General features: G+C 43.7%; 2 protein-coding genes and 1 pseudogene across 2 annotated transcripts; 2 read left to right on the top strand and 1 right to left on the bottom strand.

Annotated features, from left to right (window-relative positions):
• Nucleotides 1-355: 355 nt before the first annotated feature.
• Nucleotides 356-12136, bottom strand: LOC113567119 (JNK-interacting protein 1-like). The gene is made up of 6 exons (XM_026994291.1): nt 12132-12136; nt 2060-2095; nt 1550-1932; nt 758-1488; nt 500-684; nt 356-429 (listed from the first exon to the last, which is right to left on the bottom strand). Exons 1-6 carry the CDS (start codon nt 12134-12136, stop codon nt 357-359), a joined length of 1413 nt encoding a protein of 470 aa, XP_026850092.1. The 3' UTR covers nt 356.
• Nucleotides 12137-12188: 52 nt separating this feature from the next.
• Nucleotides 12189-13532, top strand: LOC6603722 (POC1 centriolar protein homolog). Its single transcript, XM_002028652.2, has one exon. It carries the CDS (start codon nt 12226-12228, stop codon nt 13465-13467), a length of 1242 nt encoding a protein of 413 aa, XP_002028688.2. The 5' UTR covers nt 12189-12225; the 3' UTR covers nt 13468-13532.
• Nucleotides 13533-15973: 2441 nt separating this feature from the next.
• LOC113567120 lies at nt 15974-17265 on the top strand (annotated as a pseudogene).
• The last annotated feature ends 3650 nt before the right edge of the window (nt 17266-20915 follow it).

Genomic DNA, 20915 nt, shown 5'->3' with positions numbered 1-20915 from the left:
GGGCTGTCCAAAGTGTTTACAGGAGTTCAAGTTATTTGTGGTGTTGTGTGATATCCTGGGTCCTCGTTTATAAAGTGTGTTCTTAGAAAGGGAAGCTATTACTGATTGCCTTGAAGCGGTTTCAAGAGTGGGATTTACAAACCTAAAATTAACTATTTACATGTCTCGGATGTTGCACCATTTGTAGGAACAGATAAATCATATATGTATTCAAATTTTGAATGGAGCTTGCGGGATTATACAAATTGGTTATAAGTTTCTTATTTTGATGAAGGGGCAAACATTTGTTGTAGAATTTTATTTGTATTATTTAATAACCGCACAAAAAATACATCGTATGTTCATCGTGCCCGATCCTACTCGATGTAGATGTCCTCGATGGGATAAGCAGTTTCAATGAATTTCTGATAGAAACGCTGAAAGGCCCGTCTGAGGAAGGATACAAGAATATATGTTAAGGTTTATCTTTGTGAGCATTTGATTTGAATGAAAACATTACCCAACTGCCTCGGCCACTGGCCTGGTGGACTCTGAGCCCTTGAAGACGTGGCAGGCAAAGCGCTGCACTGTGGGATGCTTCGTAATGAAGCCAATGAAGCGATGATCGCGAGGGTGAAATGCACAGAACGAGACGTTCTTTAGCGAGTAGAAATAGTCGATGCAGGGCTTCTTTTCCTTTTTGTTCTAAGGGGAGAACAAACACAAAGGCTTCCTGAAGGATGACTCATTAACAGTTAGAGCGACATTCAGTACTTACATTGGGGCCCGAACGATCCACCATGCGTAGTCCCTGATCGGAGACCTCCAGAATACAGGTCTGTCCGGTGGGGGAGGCACCGTATTCGCCCACGATTTTGCGTACCGCTTGACAGACCACGCCGGTGCCCTTGTGCGCCAGCGTCTCCACGGATCCGAGGTATCCAAGCAGATAGCGCTCCTTCTTCACCAGCTGCACCGTCGGATCGAACTCGTTGTAGTCCAAGTCGACGGCATAGGCCGACGGGAAGATGCCCTGCCTTCCTGTGCGCAAGTTCACGCCCTCGCACCACAAGTCCTCGGCCTCCTTCTGCACGTAGATGGCATCGCCGATCTCCAGCTCGATCTCGTCATGATGTCGTGGCACAAACTTGTGCAGTCCGCGGTGTGTGGCCTCCAGCATCTCCAACTGCCCGAAGGGCACGCCACCAAATGGCGGAGGAAACGGTGACTGGGAGACGGGCGATGTGATCTGTGGCGACATGCTCTTGAAGTCATTCGGGGAGTGCGCTGTGCTGTGGCCACTGTCCACATCCCCCAGGCTCTGCAGCCGCTCCGAATTGGGGCTGGAGTCTTCATCCATTAGATAGCCGCACTTCAGCGAGAGGAATGAGCGTTGTTGTCCGGTGCGCGGTGCAGCCAAGGGACCTCCAATGATTCCGCCGCCTCCAGTTCGAAACTCATCGGCCAGCGATCCGTAGTTAGTGCCACCTAAAAGATGCAGAATGGAAGCTGCAACAAGGCCATGAGTGGGTAAGATTTCAGCTACGAATGGGGCAAGGATTCTCTCGACTTACATTTCTGGTTTTCTCGGGCAACTTGCGACGTCGCCGTGTGGCTGCCGCATTCGGAGTCAACAGATCCGTGCTGGCGCCAATGGTCACGGGGGCCGACGAGAGAGCATTGGGGGCCATTCCCATGATGCCGCCAATGGCATCCTGATGGTTCAATGGGTGATGCCGATGTGAGTTGAACGAGTCGTTTGTGTCGAGAGAACCGTCCGATGAGAGTGTGACTTTGAGACCATCCCCCAGCTCGTCGTCCTCCACTTGGCGAAGCTTGGGCTCACGTTCACGTTCCGCCATGCCCATGCCCCCAATGCCATCCTCCTGGTCCGAGCCATCGCCATCGCTCTTCGAGGAGGTGGAGTCCTCCATATCATCGTTGGGAATTAAACTGAGGCAGAGTAGAGGAATTGTTTTGAGGACAGAATATTGAAGGATATTTCAAAGAATGTTATCCAGAGGTTCTTTCGGAGCCACGTGTTTCGTTCGGGGAAAAAAAGACTTTTCTTTTTACTTACGAGTAAAATGCATGGGAATTATTTTTATACCCGATACTCAAAATGAGTATTGGGGTATATTAGATTTGTGGTAAAAGTGGATGTGTGTAACGTCCAGAAGGAATCGTTTCCGACCCTATAAAGTATATATATTCTTGATCAGCATCAATAGCCGAGTCGATTGAGCCCTGTCTGTCTGTCCGTCTGTCCGTCCGTCCGTCTGTCCGTCTGTCCGTCCCCTTCAGCGCCTAATGCTCAAAGACTATAAGAGCTAGAGCAACGATGTTTTGGATCCAGACTTCTGTGATATGTCACTGCTCCAAAAATATTTCAAAACTTTGCCCCGCCCACTTCCGCCCCCACAAAGGGCGAAAATCTGTGGCATCCACAATTTCGACGATACGAGAAAACGCAGAATCGTAGAGAATGACCATATCTTTTAGACTGCAGAATCTGAATTGGATCGTATTACTATTATAGCCAGCATCAAGAAAACAATTTCATTTTTTCTCGCCCTGTCTCTCTCTAACACACAGGTAGCATAGGCGGCTTTGCTTAGAGTAAAACATTAGCGCCTAGATCTCAGAGACTATAAAAGCTAGAGCAACCAAATTTGGTATCCACACTCCTAATATATCAGACCGAGACGAGTTTGTTTCAAAATTTCGCCACACCCCCTTCCGCCCCCGCAAAGGATGCAAATCTGGGGATATTCACAAATCTCAAAGACTATTAACGCTAGAGTAACCAAATTTGGAATCCGCACTTCTCTTAGATCTCACTATAAAACGTGTATCTCAAAATTTCGCCCCACCCCCTTCCGCCCACACAAAGGACGAAAATCTGTTGCATCCACAATATTGCAGATTCGAGAAAACTAAAAACGGAGAATCATAGATAACGACCATATCTATCAGATTGCTAAAACTGGATCAGATCAGATAATTTTTGTAGCCAAAAGGAACAAATCAATTTGCAGTGGCTACGCAGCGCGTGACATCACGCTCAGACTGATTTTCTGTCTCTCTCGCACGCACTCTTTGTCGTATCGTTTAATATTAGCGGCGTCTGCCGGAGGAAAGCCATACTGACTTAGTATCGGGTATAACTGTAGAGTTGTGGTGTCCGCAGCAACTCACAACGTTCCCCCTCGTTGTTCCTAGCATCTACACTGTATGCTTTTAATTTGACTACAGGTATATCCAACATACCTGTATGTTTAACAACAATTACTCCATTTTTTGATATGGAGACACCACCACAGTCAAACTTAATTGACATCCCTGCCTGTTGCAGACGCTTGACAGACATGAGGTTTCCTGCTGCCTCCTTGCAGTAGAGCACATCCTCCAGTCTGATATTGTGTCCATTGTGCAGCGGCACAATTCCACGCTTAGTGGCATATAAAAACTCGCCTTCTTTTGCCACAGCGATTTTAATTGGCTGCTCCAATTCGATGCTTTACTACTTTTATCAGTACTTTCATTTCTTAATTTGGTCTCGTAGTCGAACAATTTATTTTTTACAAACGCTAATGATAGAGTTTCATCTGACAAAGTTTCGATTGCCGTGATGACACCATTATAGGTTGAAGGTAGAGTCTGCAGCAAATGTGCCACTTTGTCCATCTCATCCATTTTAGCGCCCGCCCCTAACAACTCACTCACTGTTTCATCAAAAATAACAAAATGACTCGAAAGTGTCATTTCACTTGAGAGTTTGAGTGTTATTAAACGTTTACGTGCAGCTAATTGCGACGCAAGGCTTCTACGCTCATATATGGCGTCTAAATTCTTCAGAATATCACGTGCCGAAATGTCGCCTGCCGCGAAGTTTAGAAATGCGTCGCCTAAATATTGAATTAAAATGCTCTTCGCACATCGCTCTGCCTTTTTCCAATTATCATCTACTTCGTTAGGCATTATGTTATCGACTACTTGGAGCACCTCTAATTCAGCAAACAAAGCTCTGATTCTAAATTTCCATATAGAATATTTCTCGCCACAAAAAGGCTTAATATGTTGCTTATTTCTTTCCATTTTCTATGTATGTATATATTATACACGCACACACACCACAAAACGAGGGGGAACGTTGTGAGTTGCTGCGGACACCGCAACTCTACAGTTATACCCGATACTAAGTCAGTATGGCTCTCCTCCGGCAGACGCCGCTAATATTAAACGACACGACAAAGAGTGCGTGCGAGAGAGACAGAAAATCAGTCTGAGCGTGACGTCGGGCGCTGCGTAGCCACTAAAAATTGATTTCTTGCTTTTGGCTACAAAAATGATCCGATCTGATCCAGATTCGGCAACCGGATAGATATGGTCATTGTCTATGATTCTGCGTTTTTAGTTTACTCGATTTTGCAATATTGTGGATGCAACAGATTTTCGACCTTTGTGTGGGCGGAAGGGGGTGGGGCGAAATTTTGAGATATACGTTTTATAGTGAGATCTAACAGGAGTGCGGATACCAAATTTGGTTACTCTAGCCTTAATAGTCTCTGAGATTTATGAATATCCCCAGATCTGCATCCTTTGCGGGGGCGGAAGGGGGTGTGGCGAAATTTTGAAACAAACTCGTCTCGGTCCGATATATTAGGAGTGTGGATACCAAATTTGGTTGCTCTAGCTTTTATAGTCTCTGAGATCTAGGCGCTAGTGTTTTACTCTAAGCAAAGCCGCCTATGCTACGTGTGTGTTAGAGAGAGACAGGGCGAGAAAAAATGAAATTGTTTTCTTGATGCTGGCTATAATAATAATACGATCCAATTCAGATTCCGCAGTCTAAAAGATATGGTCATTCTCTACGATTCTGCGTTTTTTGTTTTCTCGTATCTTTAAAATTGTGGATGCCACAGATTTTCGCCCTTTGTGGGGGCGGAAGTGGGCGGGGCAAAGTTTTGAAATATTTTTGGAGCAGTGACATATCACAGAAGTCTGGATCCAAAACATCGTTGCTCTAGCTCTTATAGTCTTTGAGCATTAGGCGCTGAAGGGGACGGACAGACGGACGGACGGACAGACGGACAGACAGACATGGCTCAATCGACTCGGCTATTGATGCTGATCAAGAATATATATACTTTATGGGGTCGGAAACGATTCCTTCTGGACGTTACACACATACACTTTTACCACAAATCTAATATACCCCAATACTCATTTTGAGTATCGGGTATAAAAAAAAAACTACACAAGAACGCACGCGGAACTAATTTCACAACTATTTGTTATTAGACTGGCTATGACAATTAGTAAACGGAAGACAGTACCAAGTTATGTTTTTCTTTAAAGATTATTTATATATTTCTTGATTACTTTTTGCTGCAACACCGGTCCACACACTTGAGATCACAAAAAAAGAGAGAGCGTCGACACTTCAAGTGTGACCAGACTAACTCATAATAATAATACCGAACATATCGATAATATTATTGAATGTTATTATTTGAATGTGGGATTAGGCGTATTCCAACACGCCCCCTCAAAAATAACATTTATTACCAAATCATAAAAATAAAAAAATATAAAAAATATAAAAAAAAAGTTTTCATCATTAAATCAAAAAGGTAACATTCAATTGTTATTCTAATGTGGTTGGTGTGCATTCTGGGAAGTGTTATGTGATCTAGCATTTGCTCTAAGGATACGGGGAAAACCCAGAAAAACCCGATCAGATCACTTTAAAATTAGATTAACATAAAATTAAATTACTTTAACAATTCATTGGTTCTTTTGGTTCAAATCAAAAAAAAAAATTAAATATGAATTAATGTAATAAATTCGTTAATAAAGCTTCATGTTCATGTTTTCATTAAATTGGAGTCATTCTTCTTCTAGTAGTCCTAATTTGTTCCGCAGTTCCGCAAATCTTCCAGCAGGTAGTGGCTTCGTGAAGATGTCAGCAAGTTGGTTGTCTGTATTAATATACTCAAGAGAAATCTCATTAGTTTCTATCTGTTCTCTTGAAAAATGATATTTTATATCAATATGCTTTGCTCTTTTATGACATGAGGGATTATTTGCAATGCTAATACAGCCTTGGTTGTCTTCATAAATTTTAATGGGTCTGTCGAGTTTAAGATTAATACTATTTAGAAGAGACTTTAGCCATAAAGCTTCTCTTACAGCTTCAAATAGAGCCATATATTCAGCTTCAGTTGATGAATCTGCCACTGAATTCTGTCTTTTTGTATTCCAACAAATTAAATTGGAATCGAACATTTTAAACAAATAACCCGTTGTACTTTTTCTATCAATCTCATTACTACCCCAATCGGAGTCTACATAGCCAACTAATGTATTTTCAAATGATGTATTCTTTTTAAATATAAGCTTCATATCAATAGTTCCTATTAAATATCTAATAACCCTTTTTAAACATTGCCATAACTCAGCATTGTTCTTGCTACTATATCTACTCAAGATATTTACAGCGGTAGCTAAATCTGGTCGTGTACACAGCATTATGTACATTAAACAGCCAATAAGGTTACGCCATGGAGCATTGCAGTCTTCATCTGAGTTAAGTAACTCATAATTTAGTTTATTTAGTAATGGAGTACTGACTGAATTGCAACTATCCATGTTAAATTTATTTAAAATTCTTTTTACATATGCAGCTTGACTCAAATATATTTTGTCTTCAAACATTTCTACTCTGATACCGATAAAATGTTTTATCTCATTTAAGTCAGTCATTCTAAATCTTTCGCTTAAATAATTTTTGAAATTATTCATTCTATCCATATCCCTTGTCGCTATTACTACATCATCAACATATAATAATACATATATGTTTTTCTTTATGTCACCTCTATCAAGAATATATATGCAACGATCCACGGGAGAGTTTACAAAATCGAATTCTTTCAATGCTTGCTCAAATACTTGAAACCAGCATCTAGCTGCTTGTTTGAGCCCATAAATGGCTTTGTTCAGTTTGCATACATGCCCAGCACCGCATAATACGCCCTGAGGAGGCCGCATATATATCTCCTCACTTAATGTACCATTGAGGAAAGCTGTTTTAACATCCATCTGATGGACTTTCAAATTAAACTGGACTGCCAATGATAGTACGAACCTAAAACTGGCAATTCTAGCAACGGGAGCAAATGTTTCTTCATAGTCTACTTGGTACTTTTGAGTAAATCCTCTTGCAACCAGTCTAGCTTTGTATTTTATTGGCACTCCTAGTTCATTATATTTAATGGAAAATACCCATCTACTGTCTACAATATTTTTGTTTTCTGGCTTCTTTATAATTGTCCAGGTGTTATTAATTTCATGGGCATTTAACTCTGTATTTATTTCCTCCTCCCAATCAGATTTATCATTCCTAAAATTTATTTCATCAAAAGAATTTGGAACTTCATCAAACATTATATAGGCATTTAATATAAATTTGTTAAAGCTTTTATCATGTTCTTTATAAGACACCTTCGGCTTAGACTTTAACCTCTCACTTTTTCTACTAATTATATTAGTATCCTTATTTTCTTCACGACAATTATCTGGCTGATCAGCTTTTTCACAATCCTTACTCTCATTCGGGATATATAATTCCTTACTATCATTCAGGAAATCAGTTTTTCTTTTCCTACTTTCATTCGGAAAATTCAGCTTTTCGCATTCCTTACTTTCATTCAGGATTTCACATTCCGTACTTTCATTCGGGAAATTAAACTGATCACATTCCTTACTCTCATTCAGGATTCCACATTCCGTACTATCATTCGGGAGATAAAACTGATCACATTCTAATCATTCGGGAGATAAAACTGATCAGATTCCTTACTCTCATTCAGGAATTCTTGTTGACTTCTTTCCTTACTCTCTTTCGGGAAATCTGTTTCAAATTTTACTCCTCTAGAATAAAGCATATTAGTCTCGTCTACGACAACATCTCTTGCAGCAATAACTTTTCCTTTAATGACATCCCACATTTTGTCCATTTTGTTCATACCCTATCAAGATAGCTTTGAATGATTTTTCATCAAATTTACCTTTTTTAATTTTGTTGTGCACATACACGGTTGAACCGAACACTCTTAAAAATTTTAAATTGGGCTTTCTATTGTGCCACAGCTCATATGGGGTCATTTTACAATCACCAAGTGCTTTGCTTGGAATTCTGTTGATTAGATATGTTGCAGTTAGCACAGCTTCACCCCAAAAACTTTTGTCTAATTTTGCACCATTTACCATAGCACGAGCTTTCTCTGTAATGGTTCTTATAATTCGCTCCGAAACACCATTCAACTGAGGTGTATGTGGCACTGTCAAATGATAACTTATTCCTTTATTAACGCAGAACTCACGCATTTCATTCGACACGTATTCTCTACCGTTGTCAATGTACAAATTGACAATCTTGAAATTAAAATGAGCCTCGCTCTTTGCTACAAAATCTTTAAATACATTGAATACATCTGATTTATATTTTAACAAATAGGTTACACAATAATGTGTAAATTGATCTACGAAGATCACAAAATAATTTTTATCGTCTAGTGTAACTGGTTTAATGGGGCCACATACATCTGAATGTATTACAAACAAGGGTCGTTTTATATAACTTTTATCTTTAGATTGCTTAAATGGCAACCTAGCCTGTTTCCCATTTAAACATGACTCACAAACTTCATCTGATATTTTTAAATTAACAAGAAGATTACTGTCATTAAATAAATTATTATTCTTTATTTCAAGCAATTTTGCATTGCTTATATGCCCCAACCTCTCATGCCATAATCGATAATTATTTTTGTTCCTAGCATCTACACTGTATGCTTGGAATTTGACTACAGGTATATCCAACATACCTGTATGTTTAACAACAATTACTCCATTTTTTGATATGGAGACACCACCACAGTCAAACTTAATTGACATCCCTGCCTGTTGCAGACGCTTGACAGACATGAGGTTTCCTGCTGCCTCCTTGCAGTAGAGCACATCCTCCAGTGTGATATTGTGTCCATTGTGCAGCCGCACAATTCCACGCCTTAGTGGCATATAAAAACTCGCCTTCTTTTGCCACAGCGATTTTAATTGGCTGCTCCAATTCGATGCTTTACTACTTTTATCAGTACTTTCATTTCTTAATTTGGTCTCGTAGTCGAACAATTTATTTTTTACAAACGCTAATGATAGAGTTTCATCTGACAAAGTTTCGATTGCCGTGATGACACCATTATAGGTTGAAGGTAGAGTCTGCAGCAAATGTGCCACTTTGTCCATCTCATCCATTTTAGCGCCCGCCCCTAACAACTCACTCACTGTTTCATCAAAAATAACAAAATGACTCGAAAGTGTCATTTCACTTGAGAGTTTGAGTGTTATTAAACGTTTACGTGCAGCTAATTGCGACGCAAGGCTTCTACGCTCATATATGGCGTCTAAATTCTTCAGAATATCACGTGCCGAAATGTCGCCTGCCGCGAAGTTTAGAAATGCGTCGCCTAAATATTGAATTAAAATGCTCTTCGCACATCGCTCTGCCTTTTTCCAATTATCATCTACTTCGTTAGGCATTATGTTATCGACTACTTGGAGCACCTCTAATTCAGCAAACAAAGCTCTGATTCTAAATTTCCATATAGAATATTTCTCGCCACAAAAAGGCTTAATATGTTGCTTATTTCTTTCCATTTTCTATGTATGTATGTATATACTATACACACACACACTACAAAAAAAAATGAGGGGGAACGTTGTGATACCCGATACTAAGTCAGTATGGCTCTCCTCCGGCAGACGCCGCTAATATTAAACGACACGACAAAGAGTGCGTGCGAGAGAGACAGAAAATCAGTCTGAGCGGGACGTCGGGCGCTGCGTAGCCACTAAAAATTGATTTGTTCCTTTTGGCTATAAAAATGATCTGATCTGATCCAGATTCAACAACCTGATAGATATGGTCATTATATATGATTCTGCGTTTTTAGTTTTCTCGAATCTGCAATATTGTTGATGCAACAGATTTTCGTCCTTTGTGTGGGCGGAAGGGGGTGGGGCGAAATTTTGTTGCATCAACAATATTGCAGATTCGAGAAACTAAAAACGCAGAATCACAAATAATGACCATATCTATCAGGTTGCTGAATCTGATCTAACAGGAGTACGGACACTAAATTTGGTTACTCTAGCCTTAATACTCTCTGAGATTTGTGAATATCCCCAGATTTGCATCCTTTGCGGGGGCGGAAGGGGGTGTGGCGAAATTTTGAAACAAACTCGTCTCGGTCTGATATATATCAGACTCCTAATATAGGAGTGTGGATACCAAATTTGGTTGCTCTAGCTTTTATAGTCTCTGAGATCTAGGCGCTAGTGTTTTACTCTAAGCAAAGCCGCCTATGCTACGTGTATGTTAGAGAGAGACAGGGCGAGAAAAAATGAAATTGTTTTCTTGATGCTGGCTATAATAATAATACGATCCGATTCAGATTCTTCAGTCTGAAAGATATGGTCATTCTCTACGATTCTGCGTTTTTGGTTTTATCGTATCTTTAAAAATGTGGATGCCACAGATTTTCGTCCTTTGTGGGGGCGGAAGTGGGCGGGGCAAAGTTTTGAAATATTTTTGTAGCAGTGACATATCACAGAAGTCTGGATCCAAAACATCGTTGCTCTAGCTCTTATAGTCTTTGAGCACTAGGCGCTGAAGGGGACGGACAGACGGACAGACGGACGGACGGACAGACAGACAGGGCTCAATCGACTCGGCTATTGATGCTGATCAAGAATATATATACTTTATAGGGTCGGAAACGATTCCTTCTGGACGTTACACACATCCACTTTTACCACAAATCTAATATACCCCAATACTCATTTTGAGTATCGGGTATAAAAAACTACACAAGAACGCACGCGGAACTAATTTCACAACTATTTGTTATTAATTTAATTTATTTAAATTGGCGTGGACTGGGCCCATAACCTATTGGTAGACTGGCTATGACAATTAGTAAACGGAAGACAGTACCAAGTTATGTTTTTCTTTAAAGATTATTTATGTATTTCTTGATTACTTTTTGCTGCAACACCGGTCCATGTTCATGTGCCCTTCTTTGCACATCATCATCCGCATCAGCCAGTTGTTTGGTTTATTTTCATTTGGTTGAGCTTCATGCTCAACCATGCTGTTGATTTCTTTAACCTTATAGAAAGTCTTGTGTTTATCTATGGGTTTCATTTCCCCGATTTGTTTATTATTCGCTAGACACGTCGGAAAATCATCATGAATGTCCATGATCCTGTAGGAATAGCTCGAGCTGAAGAATGAAATTCCCACTATGAAAACGAAAGAAAGACGCGATAACATTATGCGAGTGTTAAATCGAACTGGTGGAATGGCTTTACGCGTTCGAAGTATTTATATCTGCTTTGCAAGCCTTGAACTTGAGTGTAGCTAAAGTCAACATCGCTATGACAGCTGTCCATGCTTCTAGATTAAATATTTGCATACATTTTTACGAATTTCTTAAAGTATTTACCTTTAATGCAATATTTAAAAGTAATATGTGTACGATTACGTATACCTCTGTTGTTTCTAGAGCCACGTAGCTGCCATTTGTGGCAGAGTGTCAGCGGGAGACTGGGGCACTGACTACCTTTCCCCCATGGGTCCTGTTCCCAGTAAATCTCTGTGAGCGACACGCGTGCCCCTCCACACACCACCCCCATGCAGAAACCACAGCGAATTTGTGAATTTCTGTTACCTCATGAAACTGAAACTGAAACTGACATGAATTCGAAAAGCGTTTCCGGGCGAACATTAACACATTTATTTCTCGTTGTGGCGGCTCTGGGCTTTCGTTGGTCCCCAGTCGGCGGCTGAATAATTTTTTAAGTGACTTCTTTTATTTGCATTTAGAAGCGTTTATAAAAAAAGTCAACTGGGATTTGCGGGTGCGTTTATGTGAATACATTAACCAATTCGCAGATGCTGTTGGGGTTGTCACAGCGATGAGATAATATATGGGATGCTGTGAATGCTCCGCAAGTTCTCGAGAAACTTTAAAAAATGTTATTTTATGTTTGAAATTCGTCTAATACTTCACAATAATGCTTACGGCATTTTCCTTCAAACAAAGCGGCAAAAATTTCAAAATAATTTGTTAAAAAAGCAAATAAACGATTCGAAAAAGAAACCTATTAAACGCAAACATGCAGGGACTGTTCAGAGATCCGGCCCTCGACCGCCACTTCACTGGCCACTCGGGCAGCATCACCCAGCTCCGCTTCAGCCCCGAAGGGTCTCAGATCGCGACGTCATCGTTGGACGGCTCTGTGATATTATGGAACCTGAAACAGGCGTCACGCTGCATTCGCTTCGGATCGCATTCATCGGCTGTGTATGGAGTGGCGTGGTCGCCAAAGGGCAATCTGGTGGCCTCCGCCGGCCACGACCGCTCTGTGAAGATCTGGGAGCCCAAGGTGCGCGGCGTATCCGGTGAGTTTGCGGCCCACAGCAAGCCAGTGCGTAGTATCGACTTTGACCCGACCGGCCAGATGATGCTGACAGCCTCCGACGACAAGTCCGTGAAGATATGGCGCGTGGCCAAACGCCAGTTCCTCTCGTCGTTCAGCCAGCAGACCAACTGGGTGCGTGCCGCCAAATTCAGCCCCAACGGCAAGATGATTGCCACCGTGAGCGACGACAAATCGCTGCGCATCTACGACGTCAACACTGGAGAGTGCACGCGCACCATCACCGAAGAGCGGGGCGCCCCACGGCAGGTGGCCTGGCATCCGTGGGGCAACATGGTGGCCGTGGCCCTGGGATGCAACCGGATCAAAATCTTCGATGTTGGCGGCAGCCAGCTGCTGCAGCTGTATGTGGTTCACTCGGCGCCCGTCAATGATGTGGCTTTCCATCCCAGCGGAAATTTTCTGTTGTCTGGAAGCGATGACTGCACCATACGCGTTCTGGATCTGCTGGAGGGCAGACCCATCTATACACTGACTGGCCATACGGCGGCCGTAAATGCTGTGGGCTTTTCCCAGGATGGAGAGAAGTTTGCCACTGGTGGCAACGATCGCCAGCTGTTAGTTTGGCAGTCTAATCTGCACACCTACGATGCCTCCCAGTTGGAGGCCAAGTCTGCCCTGCTCTCCTCCAGCTGCGACACCAGTGTAGCCTCCGTTTACCAGCAGAGCAACGCCAGCAGCACAGCCTTGTCGAACGACCACAGCATTCGCATCGATATGCGCGAGTCGCACGCCTATAAGATTTTGGACGAAAACTTCCAGGTGCTTGACAGTGAACACACAAAGCTACCAGAGACACCAAAAAGTGCCAGCAAATCTTCTTCGGTTGGTCAGCCGAAAGCGATGCTGTCGCACGCCAAACTGGTGTCCAAGGAGTTGGACTTCAAGCCTCGCAGCACCAGTCCACGCTTTTTTTAGTTCACTATTAACTATTAACAAATAACTAGAAGAACCTGGCAATAATTAAAAATATCGATTCTCTATCTTAGAAGTTACTTAACTGTTAACAAAGCCTCTCTATCGCTTCCTGTAGCCTATCATCACTGTACAATAGATCACAGCAAAGGGAACATCAGAAGGAAGTGGACTACGACTACAGGAGTCTTTTCCATTACCCACTTAGATGAAATTGTTTCGTGTGCATTGAACATGATTTATTATGACACATAAACAACAGCTTAACTTCCGGGTAACTTACACACACATATGTCTGAGACTGGGACTGGGACTGCACATGGTGGCGGTCGGAGGTGGTACCTCGAGCGCCTGGCTGCTGCGTGGCGGCTGTCGTTGCTGGGGCCGGGTTGTCTTCTGGAGGGTCGTCCTGGGTTCCTTTCCCATTGTTGGTGGAACCGTGTCGGTGCCTTCGGGAGACCGGCTCGCTTTCTTCGTTGCTTTGCTTGGTTTTGGGTTTCTCGGAGTGGGCCTGGGGCTAGTGTGCCTCGTCGTGGCCGTGGGTTCTGTGTTCCTCGTTCCTTGTGCTCGTGTCTCGTGTCGTGGCGGGGGGTTCGTTGGCGGCGGGGGTCTCAAGTTCTGGGGTCCGTGGGAGTGTACTTGGCTGGCGGTGATCGTCGGCGTGTTTGGGAGGGGGCGTTGGGAGCCTCGAAGATGGAGGCGTGTGGTGCCACATTGTATTGTGGTTTCGATGGCGCACAGGAAATCCATCCCTATGATGGCTTGCTCTAACATGTTGGGTAGTACCAAGAGCGGCATCTGTACCTCTTGCTCGTCTAGTTTGACGCGCGCTAGCAAGATCTGAGTTATCTCGCGTGCCGAGCCGTCGGCTAGGCGTATCGGGACGCAAGCGTCGCGCAGGTCGTTGTCGTGGCCGAGTTGGCGGGCGAGGTCGGCGTTGATGAAACTTCGGGACGCCCCGGTGTCGACCGTGGCGTCCGTGCGCCGTCCTCTGATGGTCACTCTCGCCACTATCCGGCCGTCGTGTACTTGTAGCGGGTTTCTTAGTTGGTTGTCTGAGGAAGCGTCGTGCCCGGACGGACAGACAGACAGGGCTCAATCGACTCGGCTATTGATGCTGATCAAGAATATATATACTTTATAGGGTCGGAAACGATTCCTTCTGGACGTTACACACATCCACTTTTACCACAAATCTAATATACCCCAATACTCATTTTGAGTATCGGGTATAAAAAACTACACAAGAACGCACGCGGAACTAATTTCACAACTATTTGTTATTAATTTAATTTATTTAAATTGGCGTGGACTGGGCCCATAACCTATTGGTAGACTGGCTATGACAATTAGTAAACGGAAGACAGTACCAAGTTATGTTTTTCTTTAAAGATTATTTATGTATTTCTTGATTACTTTTTGCTGCAACACCGGTCCATGTTCATGTGCCCTTCTTTGCACATCATCATCCGCATCAGCCAGTTGTTTGGTTTATTTTCATATGGTTGAGCTTCATGCTCAACCATGCTGTTGATTTCTTTAACCTTATAGAAAGTCTTGTGTTTATCTATGGGTTTCATTTCATTTCGCTAGACACGTCGGAAAATCATCATGAATGTCCATGATCCTGTAGGAATAGCTCGAGCTGAAGAATGAAATTCCCACTATGAAAACGAAAGAAAGACGCGATAACATTATGCGAGTGTTAAATCGAACTGGTGGAATGGCTTTACGCGTTCGAAGTATTTATATCTGCTTTGCAAGCCTTGAACTTGAGTGTAGCTAAAGTCAACATCGCTATGACAGCTGTCCATGCTTCTAGATTAAATATTTGCATACATTTTTACGAATTTCTTAAAGTATTTACCTTTAATGCAATATTTAAAAGTAATATGTGTACGATTACGTATACCTCTGTTGTTTCTAGAGCCACGTAGCTGCCATTTGTGGCAGAGTGTCAGCGGGAGACTGGGGCACTGACTACCTTTCCCCCATGGGTCCTGTTCCCAGTAAATCTCTGTGAGCGACACGCGTGCCCCTCCACACACCACCCCCATGCAGAAACCACAGCGAATTTGTGAATTTCTGTTACCTCATGAAACTGAAACTGAAACTGAAACTGATATGAATTCGAAAAGCGTTTCCGGGCGAACATTAACACATTTATTTCTCGTTGTGGCGGCTCTGGGCTTTCGTTGGTCCCCAGTCGGCGGCTGAATAATTTTTTAAGTGACTTCTTTTATTTGCATTTAGAAGCGTTTATAAAAAAAGTCAACTGGGATTTGCGGGTGCGTTTATGTGAATACATTAACCAATTCGCAGATGCTGTTGGGGTTGTCACAGCGATGAGATAATATATGGGATGCTGTGAATGCTCCGCAAGTTCTCGAGAAACTTTAAAAAATGTTATTTTATGTTTGAAATTCGTCTAATACTTCACAATAATGCTTACGGCATTTTCCTTCAAACAAAGCGGCAAAAATTTCAAAATAATTTGTTAAAAAAGCAAATAAACGATTCGAAAAAGAAACCTATTAAACGCAAACATGCAGGGACTGTTCAGAGATCCGGCCCTCGACCGCCACTTCACTGGCCACTCGGGCAGCATCACCCAGCTCCGCTTCAGCCCCGAAGGGTCTCAGATCGCGACGTCATCGTTGGACGGCTCTGTGATATTATGGAACCTGAAACAGGCGTCACGCTGCATTCGCTTCGGATCGCATTCATCGGCTGTGTATGGAGTGGCGTGGTCGCCAAAGGGCAATCTGGTGGCCTCCGCCGGCCACGACCGCTCTGTGAAGATCTGGGAGCCCAAGGTGCGCGGCGTATCCGGTGAGTTTGCGGCCCACAGCAAGCCAGTGCGTAGTATCGACTTTGATCCCGACCGGCCAGATGATGCTGACAGCCTCCGACGACAAGTCCGTGAAGATATGGCGCGTGGCCAAACGCCAGTTCCTCTCGTCGTTCAGCCAGCAGACCAACTGGGTGCGTGCCGCCAAATTCAGCCCCAACGGCAAGATGATTGCCACCGTGAGCGACGACAAATCGCTGCGCATCTACGACGTCAACACTGGAGAGTGCACGCGCACCATCACCGAAGAGCGGGGCGCCCCACGGCAGGTGGCCTGGCATCCGTGGGGCAACATGGTGGCCGTGGCCCTGGGATGCAACCGGATCAAAATCTTCGATGTTGGCGGCAGCCAGCTGCTGCAGCTGTATGTGGTTCACTCGGCGCCCGTCAATGATGTGGCTTTCCATCCCAGCGGAAATTTTCTGTTGTCTGGAAGCGATGACTGCACCATACGCGTTCTGGATCTGCTGGAGGGCAGACCCATCTATACACTGACTGGCCATACGGCGGCCGTAAATGCTGTGGGCTTTTCCCAGGATGGAGAGAAGTTTGCCACTGGTGGCAACGATCGCCAGCTGTTAGTTTGGCAGTCTAATCTGCACACCTACGATGCCTCCCAGTTGGAGGCCAAGTCTGCCCTGCTCTCCTCCAGCTGCGACACCAGTGTAGCCTCCGTTTACCAGCAGAGCAACGCCAGCAGCACAGCCTTGTCGAACGACCACAGCATTCGCATCGATATGCGCGAGTCGCACGCCTATAAGATTTTGGACGAAAACTTCCAGGTGCTTGACAGTGAACACACAAAGCTACCAGAGACACCAAAAAGTGCCAGCAAATCTTCTTCGGTTGGTCAGCCGAAAGCGATGCTGTCGCACGCCAAACTGGTGTCCAAGGAGTTGGACTTCAAGCCTCGCAGCACCAGTCCACGCTTTTTTTAGTTCACTATTAACTATTAACAAATAACTAGAAGATCCTGGCAATAATTAAAAATATCGATTCTCTATCTTAGAAGTTACTTAACTGTTAACAAAGCCTCTCTATCGCTTCCTGTAGCCTATCATCACCCAATACTACTGCACGTAAAACTACTTCCCTGTACAATAGATCACAGCAAAGGGAACAGCAGAAGGAAGTGGACTACGACTACAGGAGTCTTTTCCATTACCCACTTAGATGAAATTGTTTCGTGTGCATTGAACATGATTTATTATGACACATAAACAACAGCTTAACTTCCGGGTAACTTACACACACATATGTCTGAGACTGGGACTGGGACTGCACATGGTGGCGGTCGGAGGTGGTACCTCGAGCGCCTGGCTGCTGCGTGGCGGCTGTCGTTGCTGGGGCCGGGTTGTCTTCTGGAGGGTCGTCCTGGGTTCCTTTCCCATTGTTGGTGGAACCGTGTCGGTGCCCTCGGGAGACCGGCTCGCTTTCTTCGTTGCTTTGCTTGGTTTTGGGTTTCTCGGAGTGGGCCTGGGGCTAGTGTGCCTCGTCGTGGCCGTGGGTTCTGTGTTCCTCGTTCCTTGTGCTCGTGTCTCGTGTCGTGGCGGGGGGTTCGTTGGCGGCGGGGGTCTCAAGTTCTGGGGTCCGTGGGAGTGTACTTGGCTGGCGGTGATCGTCGGCGTGTTTGGGAGGGGGCGTTGGGAGCCTCGAAGATGGAGGCGTGTGGTGCCACATTGTATTGTGGTTTCGATGGCGCACAGGAAATCCATCCCTATGATGGCTTGCTCTAACATGTTGGGTAGTACCAAGAGCGGCATCTGTACCTCTTGCTCGCCTAGTTTGACGCGCGCTAGCAAGATCTGAGTTATCTCGCGTGCCGAGCCGTCGGCTAGGCGTATCGGGACGCAAGCGTCGCGCAGGTCGTCGTCGTGGCCGAGTTGGCGGGCGAGGTCGGCGTTGATGAAACTTCGGGACGCCCCGGTGTCGACCGTGGCGTCCGTGCGCCGTCCTCCGATGGTCACTCTCGCCACTATCCGGCCGTCGTGTACTTGTAGCGGGTTTCTTAGTTGGTAGTCTGAGGAAGCGTCGTGCCCGGCTGTTCCCGTGTCAGCTGGGGACGCGAGTCGTTTCCCGACGGGTCCTGGCGGCAACAGCCCACGGTGCGCGTTCCGCGCTTGCCGCATTCCCAACAGAAGAGGATCGATGGGTTGGTGCAGTCGCGAGATACATGTCCCGCTTCTCCGCACCGTCGACAGGCTGCGTGCGGGTTGGAGATGGGGGTGGTGATCTGTAGTATGCTCATATTAAAGTAAAGTAAAGTATTCATTATTTCGAATACCCACTGTACCGACGGTACTTAAAGAATACACACTGTAACACTTTGTTTCAGTGTTTACGTAACAATAAAGTCCCAGACATTCTGGGTGATCGTATTACGATTCACTCAAGAATGCCTCGAGCGACCCGAAGTGCAGCGTCAGCATGTTCCCATGACTTGACGGCACTAATATACATGCATACACACATATATCTTCCCTCGCGCTCTCGCTGCCAACAGCGCTGAGCATATACATATTAACATATAAGAGATAAGAACACATAGTTCTGCCGCTCCGCTGCCGGCGTCACTGGCACCGCAGCTCCGCGGCTTTTGGCTTACAAAAGCCCAAACCACAATTGTAAAACACAGAACAGAAATCACAATAAAACAGATCGGAGGGTTGAGCCCCAACGATCCAACAAAAAGGATTTGAACATTTCATTTTACATGGCGACCGTGACAGGACTCGATATGTCCTACGCGATGGATCAATCTAAGGATTGAGAAAAAAAAAAGAGAGAAATTTTTTCAAAAAAAGTGTTAAAATTTTGAAAGACAAAGAATGGCCGAAAAAAAAAAAATATAATACTATGTGATTTTGTTTTAAAAAATCGGACCAAGTCAAAAGAAAATTGGAAAAACTATTGAAACAGTGTCGTCCCCAGTGCCAGTGCCAAGAGAAAAAAAAAAAAACCCAGCAGAAAGCCAAACCAGCCGTTTCGCCAGACCCATGCACGACTGCCGACGATATTACGCACAAACCCATGTTGCATTATAATTTATACCCTTAACTTTGGGGACTACAATGCGGCCAGGAATATATAATACCCAAGGAGATTTAACAGCCCGCGCTACAAAGAGCGTACACGCAATATAAAAACCTGTGCGAAGACCAGCACCGGCCCCCACCAGACCCAGCAAGGACCAATAATATAAGTTCGAGTGGCATAGGACCGCCCCTTGCACCGTCGATGGACAGTAACACAACCACTCCAGCAGCAGAAAATGCACCAGACTTCGCCGACGCTGCTCCTACCGAGCAAAGGGACGCACTCAGCCTACAAGAGGCATTAGAAGTGTATCCAAACGATGGACCACGCCCACTCACAATAGCTGAGTACAGGGCACGACAAGAAAAACGCCCAAGGAAGAAAACAAAGAGGGGCGGCCGGATCAAACGGCTGCTTCAACAACGACGTCTGGAGCGGGACCTGGAAAAAACATATACAAATGAAGAGGACCGACAACGCTGCCAAGAGCGCATCAAGGAAATCAATAAACAACTTCGCACTGGTGCGAAGTAACGCAATTGAGCTGCAGAAATGCCATGCCTCATATTGCCAATAATTATAATATTCTATCTCGAGTTGAAGCACCCTTAAAGTGCAACTTGAAAATACTAACCTCTGTTAGGCTATTACTAAAACCATGTGATCGATATTGAATTATATAATGAAAAACCTGTAAATCGATCACATGTCCCTTAACATTTTTTTTCATCCTTCATTTTGATCAAATATATATAAAAAAAAAAAATTTATATTGATGAAATTTTAAAGAGTAAAAAAAAAAAGGAAGGGTATATAGATATGTGTGTCCATGAGAAAAAAAAGATTTTTAGTAATTTTTTTTATTATTGAAAAGAATAAATGAATAGCAAATAATAAAAAAAAAAAAAAAAAAAAATAAATAAAAATAAAAACCCCAACATTGTAGAAACCAATTTTTGAGAGAAAATCATCACCATGGGTTGGTTCGGTTCTGACGATAGTCAGACCAAAGACAATACGGCCAATGTGGTCAATAATGTCAAAATAATAGACCACAGGGATGATCTCAATGCACTCTGGTTATTACTTCTGATTTTAACCATTGTCACTGTTTTACAATTCCTTTTAACATTGTATGTAAAACATAATAAGATAATTAAAAAGAGATATATGAGTAGGGCAAACAATTTAGATAGAGTTTAAAAAAAAAAAAAAAAAAATTGGTCTCAACGACCCCTAGGAGCATAATAGAGCTCGAATACATGTACATGGGTACACTTCAGGTAGAATTCCCGCTTTTAATATATTGTTACAAAGACAAAATAAAATGTCACGTAGAACAGCAGCAGCCATTAGGGCTACCCACGACAGGAATGAAAATTTCGAATATAGAGCTAAAGCAATCTTAGCCGCATTCCCCAATCCAATTAGCATATACGAGTTCGAATACTCATATATGAACGAATATAATTTACCTTTTTCACCACTAATTCATTGTGATGCCACACAAAAAGGTATCGTATTATCAACCATACCCGGCATCCTCGTAAACAGCCAAATAATA

The sequence above is a fragment of the Drosophila persimilis genome, unplaced genomic scaffold (genome assembly GCF_003286085.1).
Source record: "Drosophila persimilis strain 14011-0111.01,24,50 unplaced genomic scaffold, DperRS2 tig00001840-arrow-arrow-pilon, whole genome shotgun sequence".
Classification (NCBI taxonomy): Eukaryota; Metazoa; Arthropoda; class Insecta; order Diptera; family Drosophilidae; genus Drosophila; species Drosophila persimilis.
Note: the sequence above shows the minus strand (reverse complement) of the source record. Positions and strands in the feature narration are given on the sequence as shown.

Excerpts from the sequence above, each read along its gene's own strand:
- LOC113567119 (XM_026994291.1), bottom strand. Across the intron at positions 1,933-2,059 it reads AATTCCCATGCATTTTACTC|TTTAATTCCCAACGATGATA; the intron begins GTAAGTAAAAAG and ends ACTCTGCCTCAG. Across the intron at positions 430-499 it reads CCAGTGGCCGAGGCAGTTGG|ACGGGCCTTTCAGCGTTTCT; the intron begins GTAATGTTTTCA and ends ATCCTTCCTCAG.
- LOC6603722 (XM_002028652.2), top strand. The coding sequence starts at position 12,226 with ATGCAGGGACTGTTCAGAGATCCGGCCCTCGACCGCCACTTCACTGGC.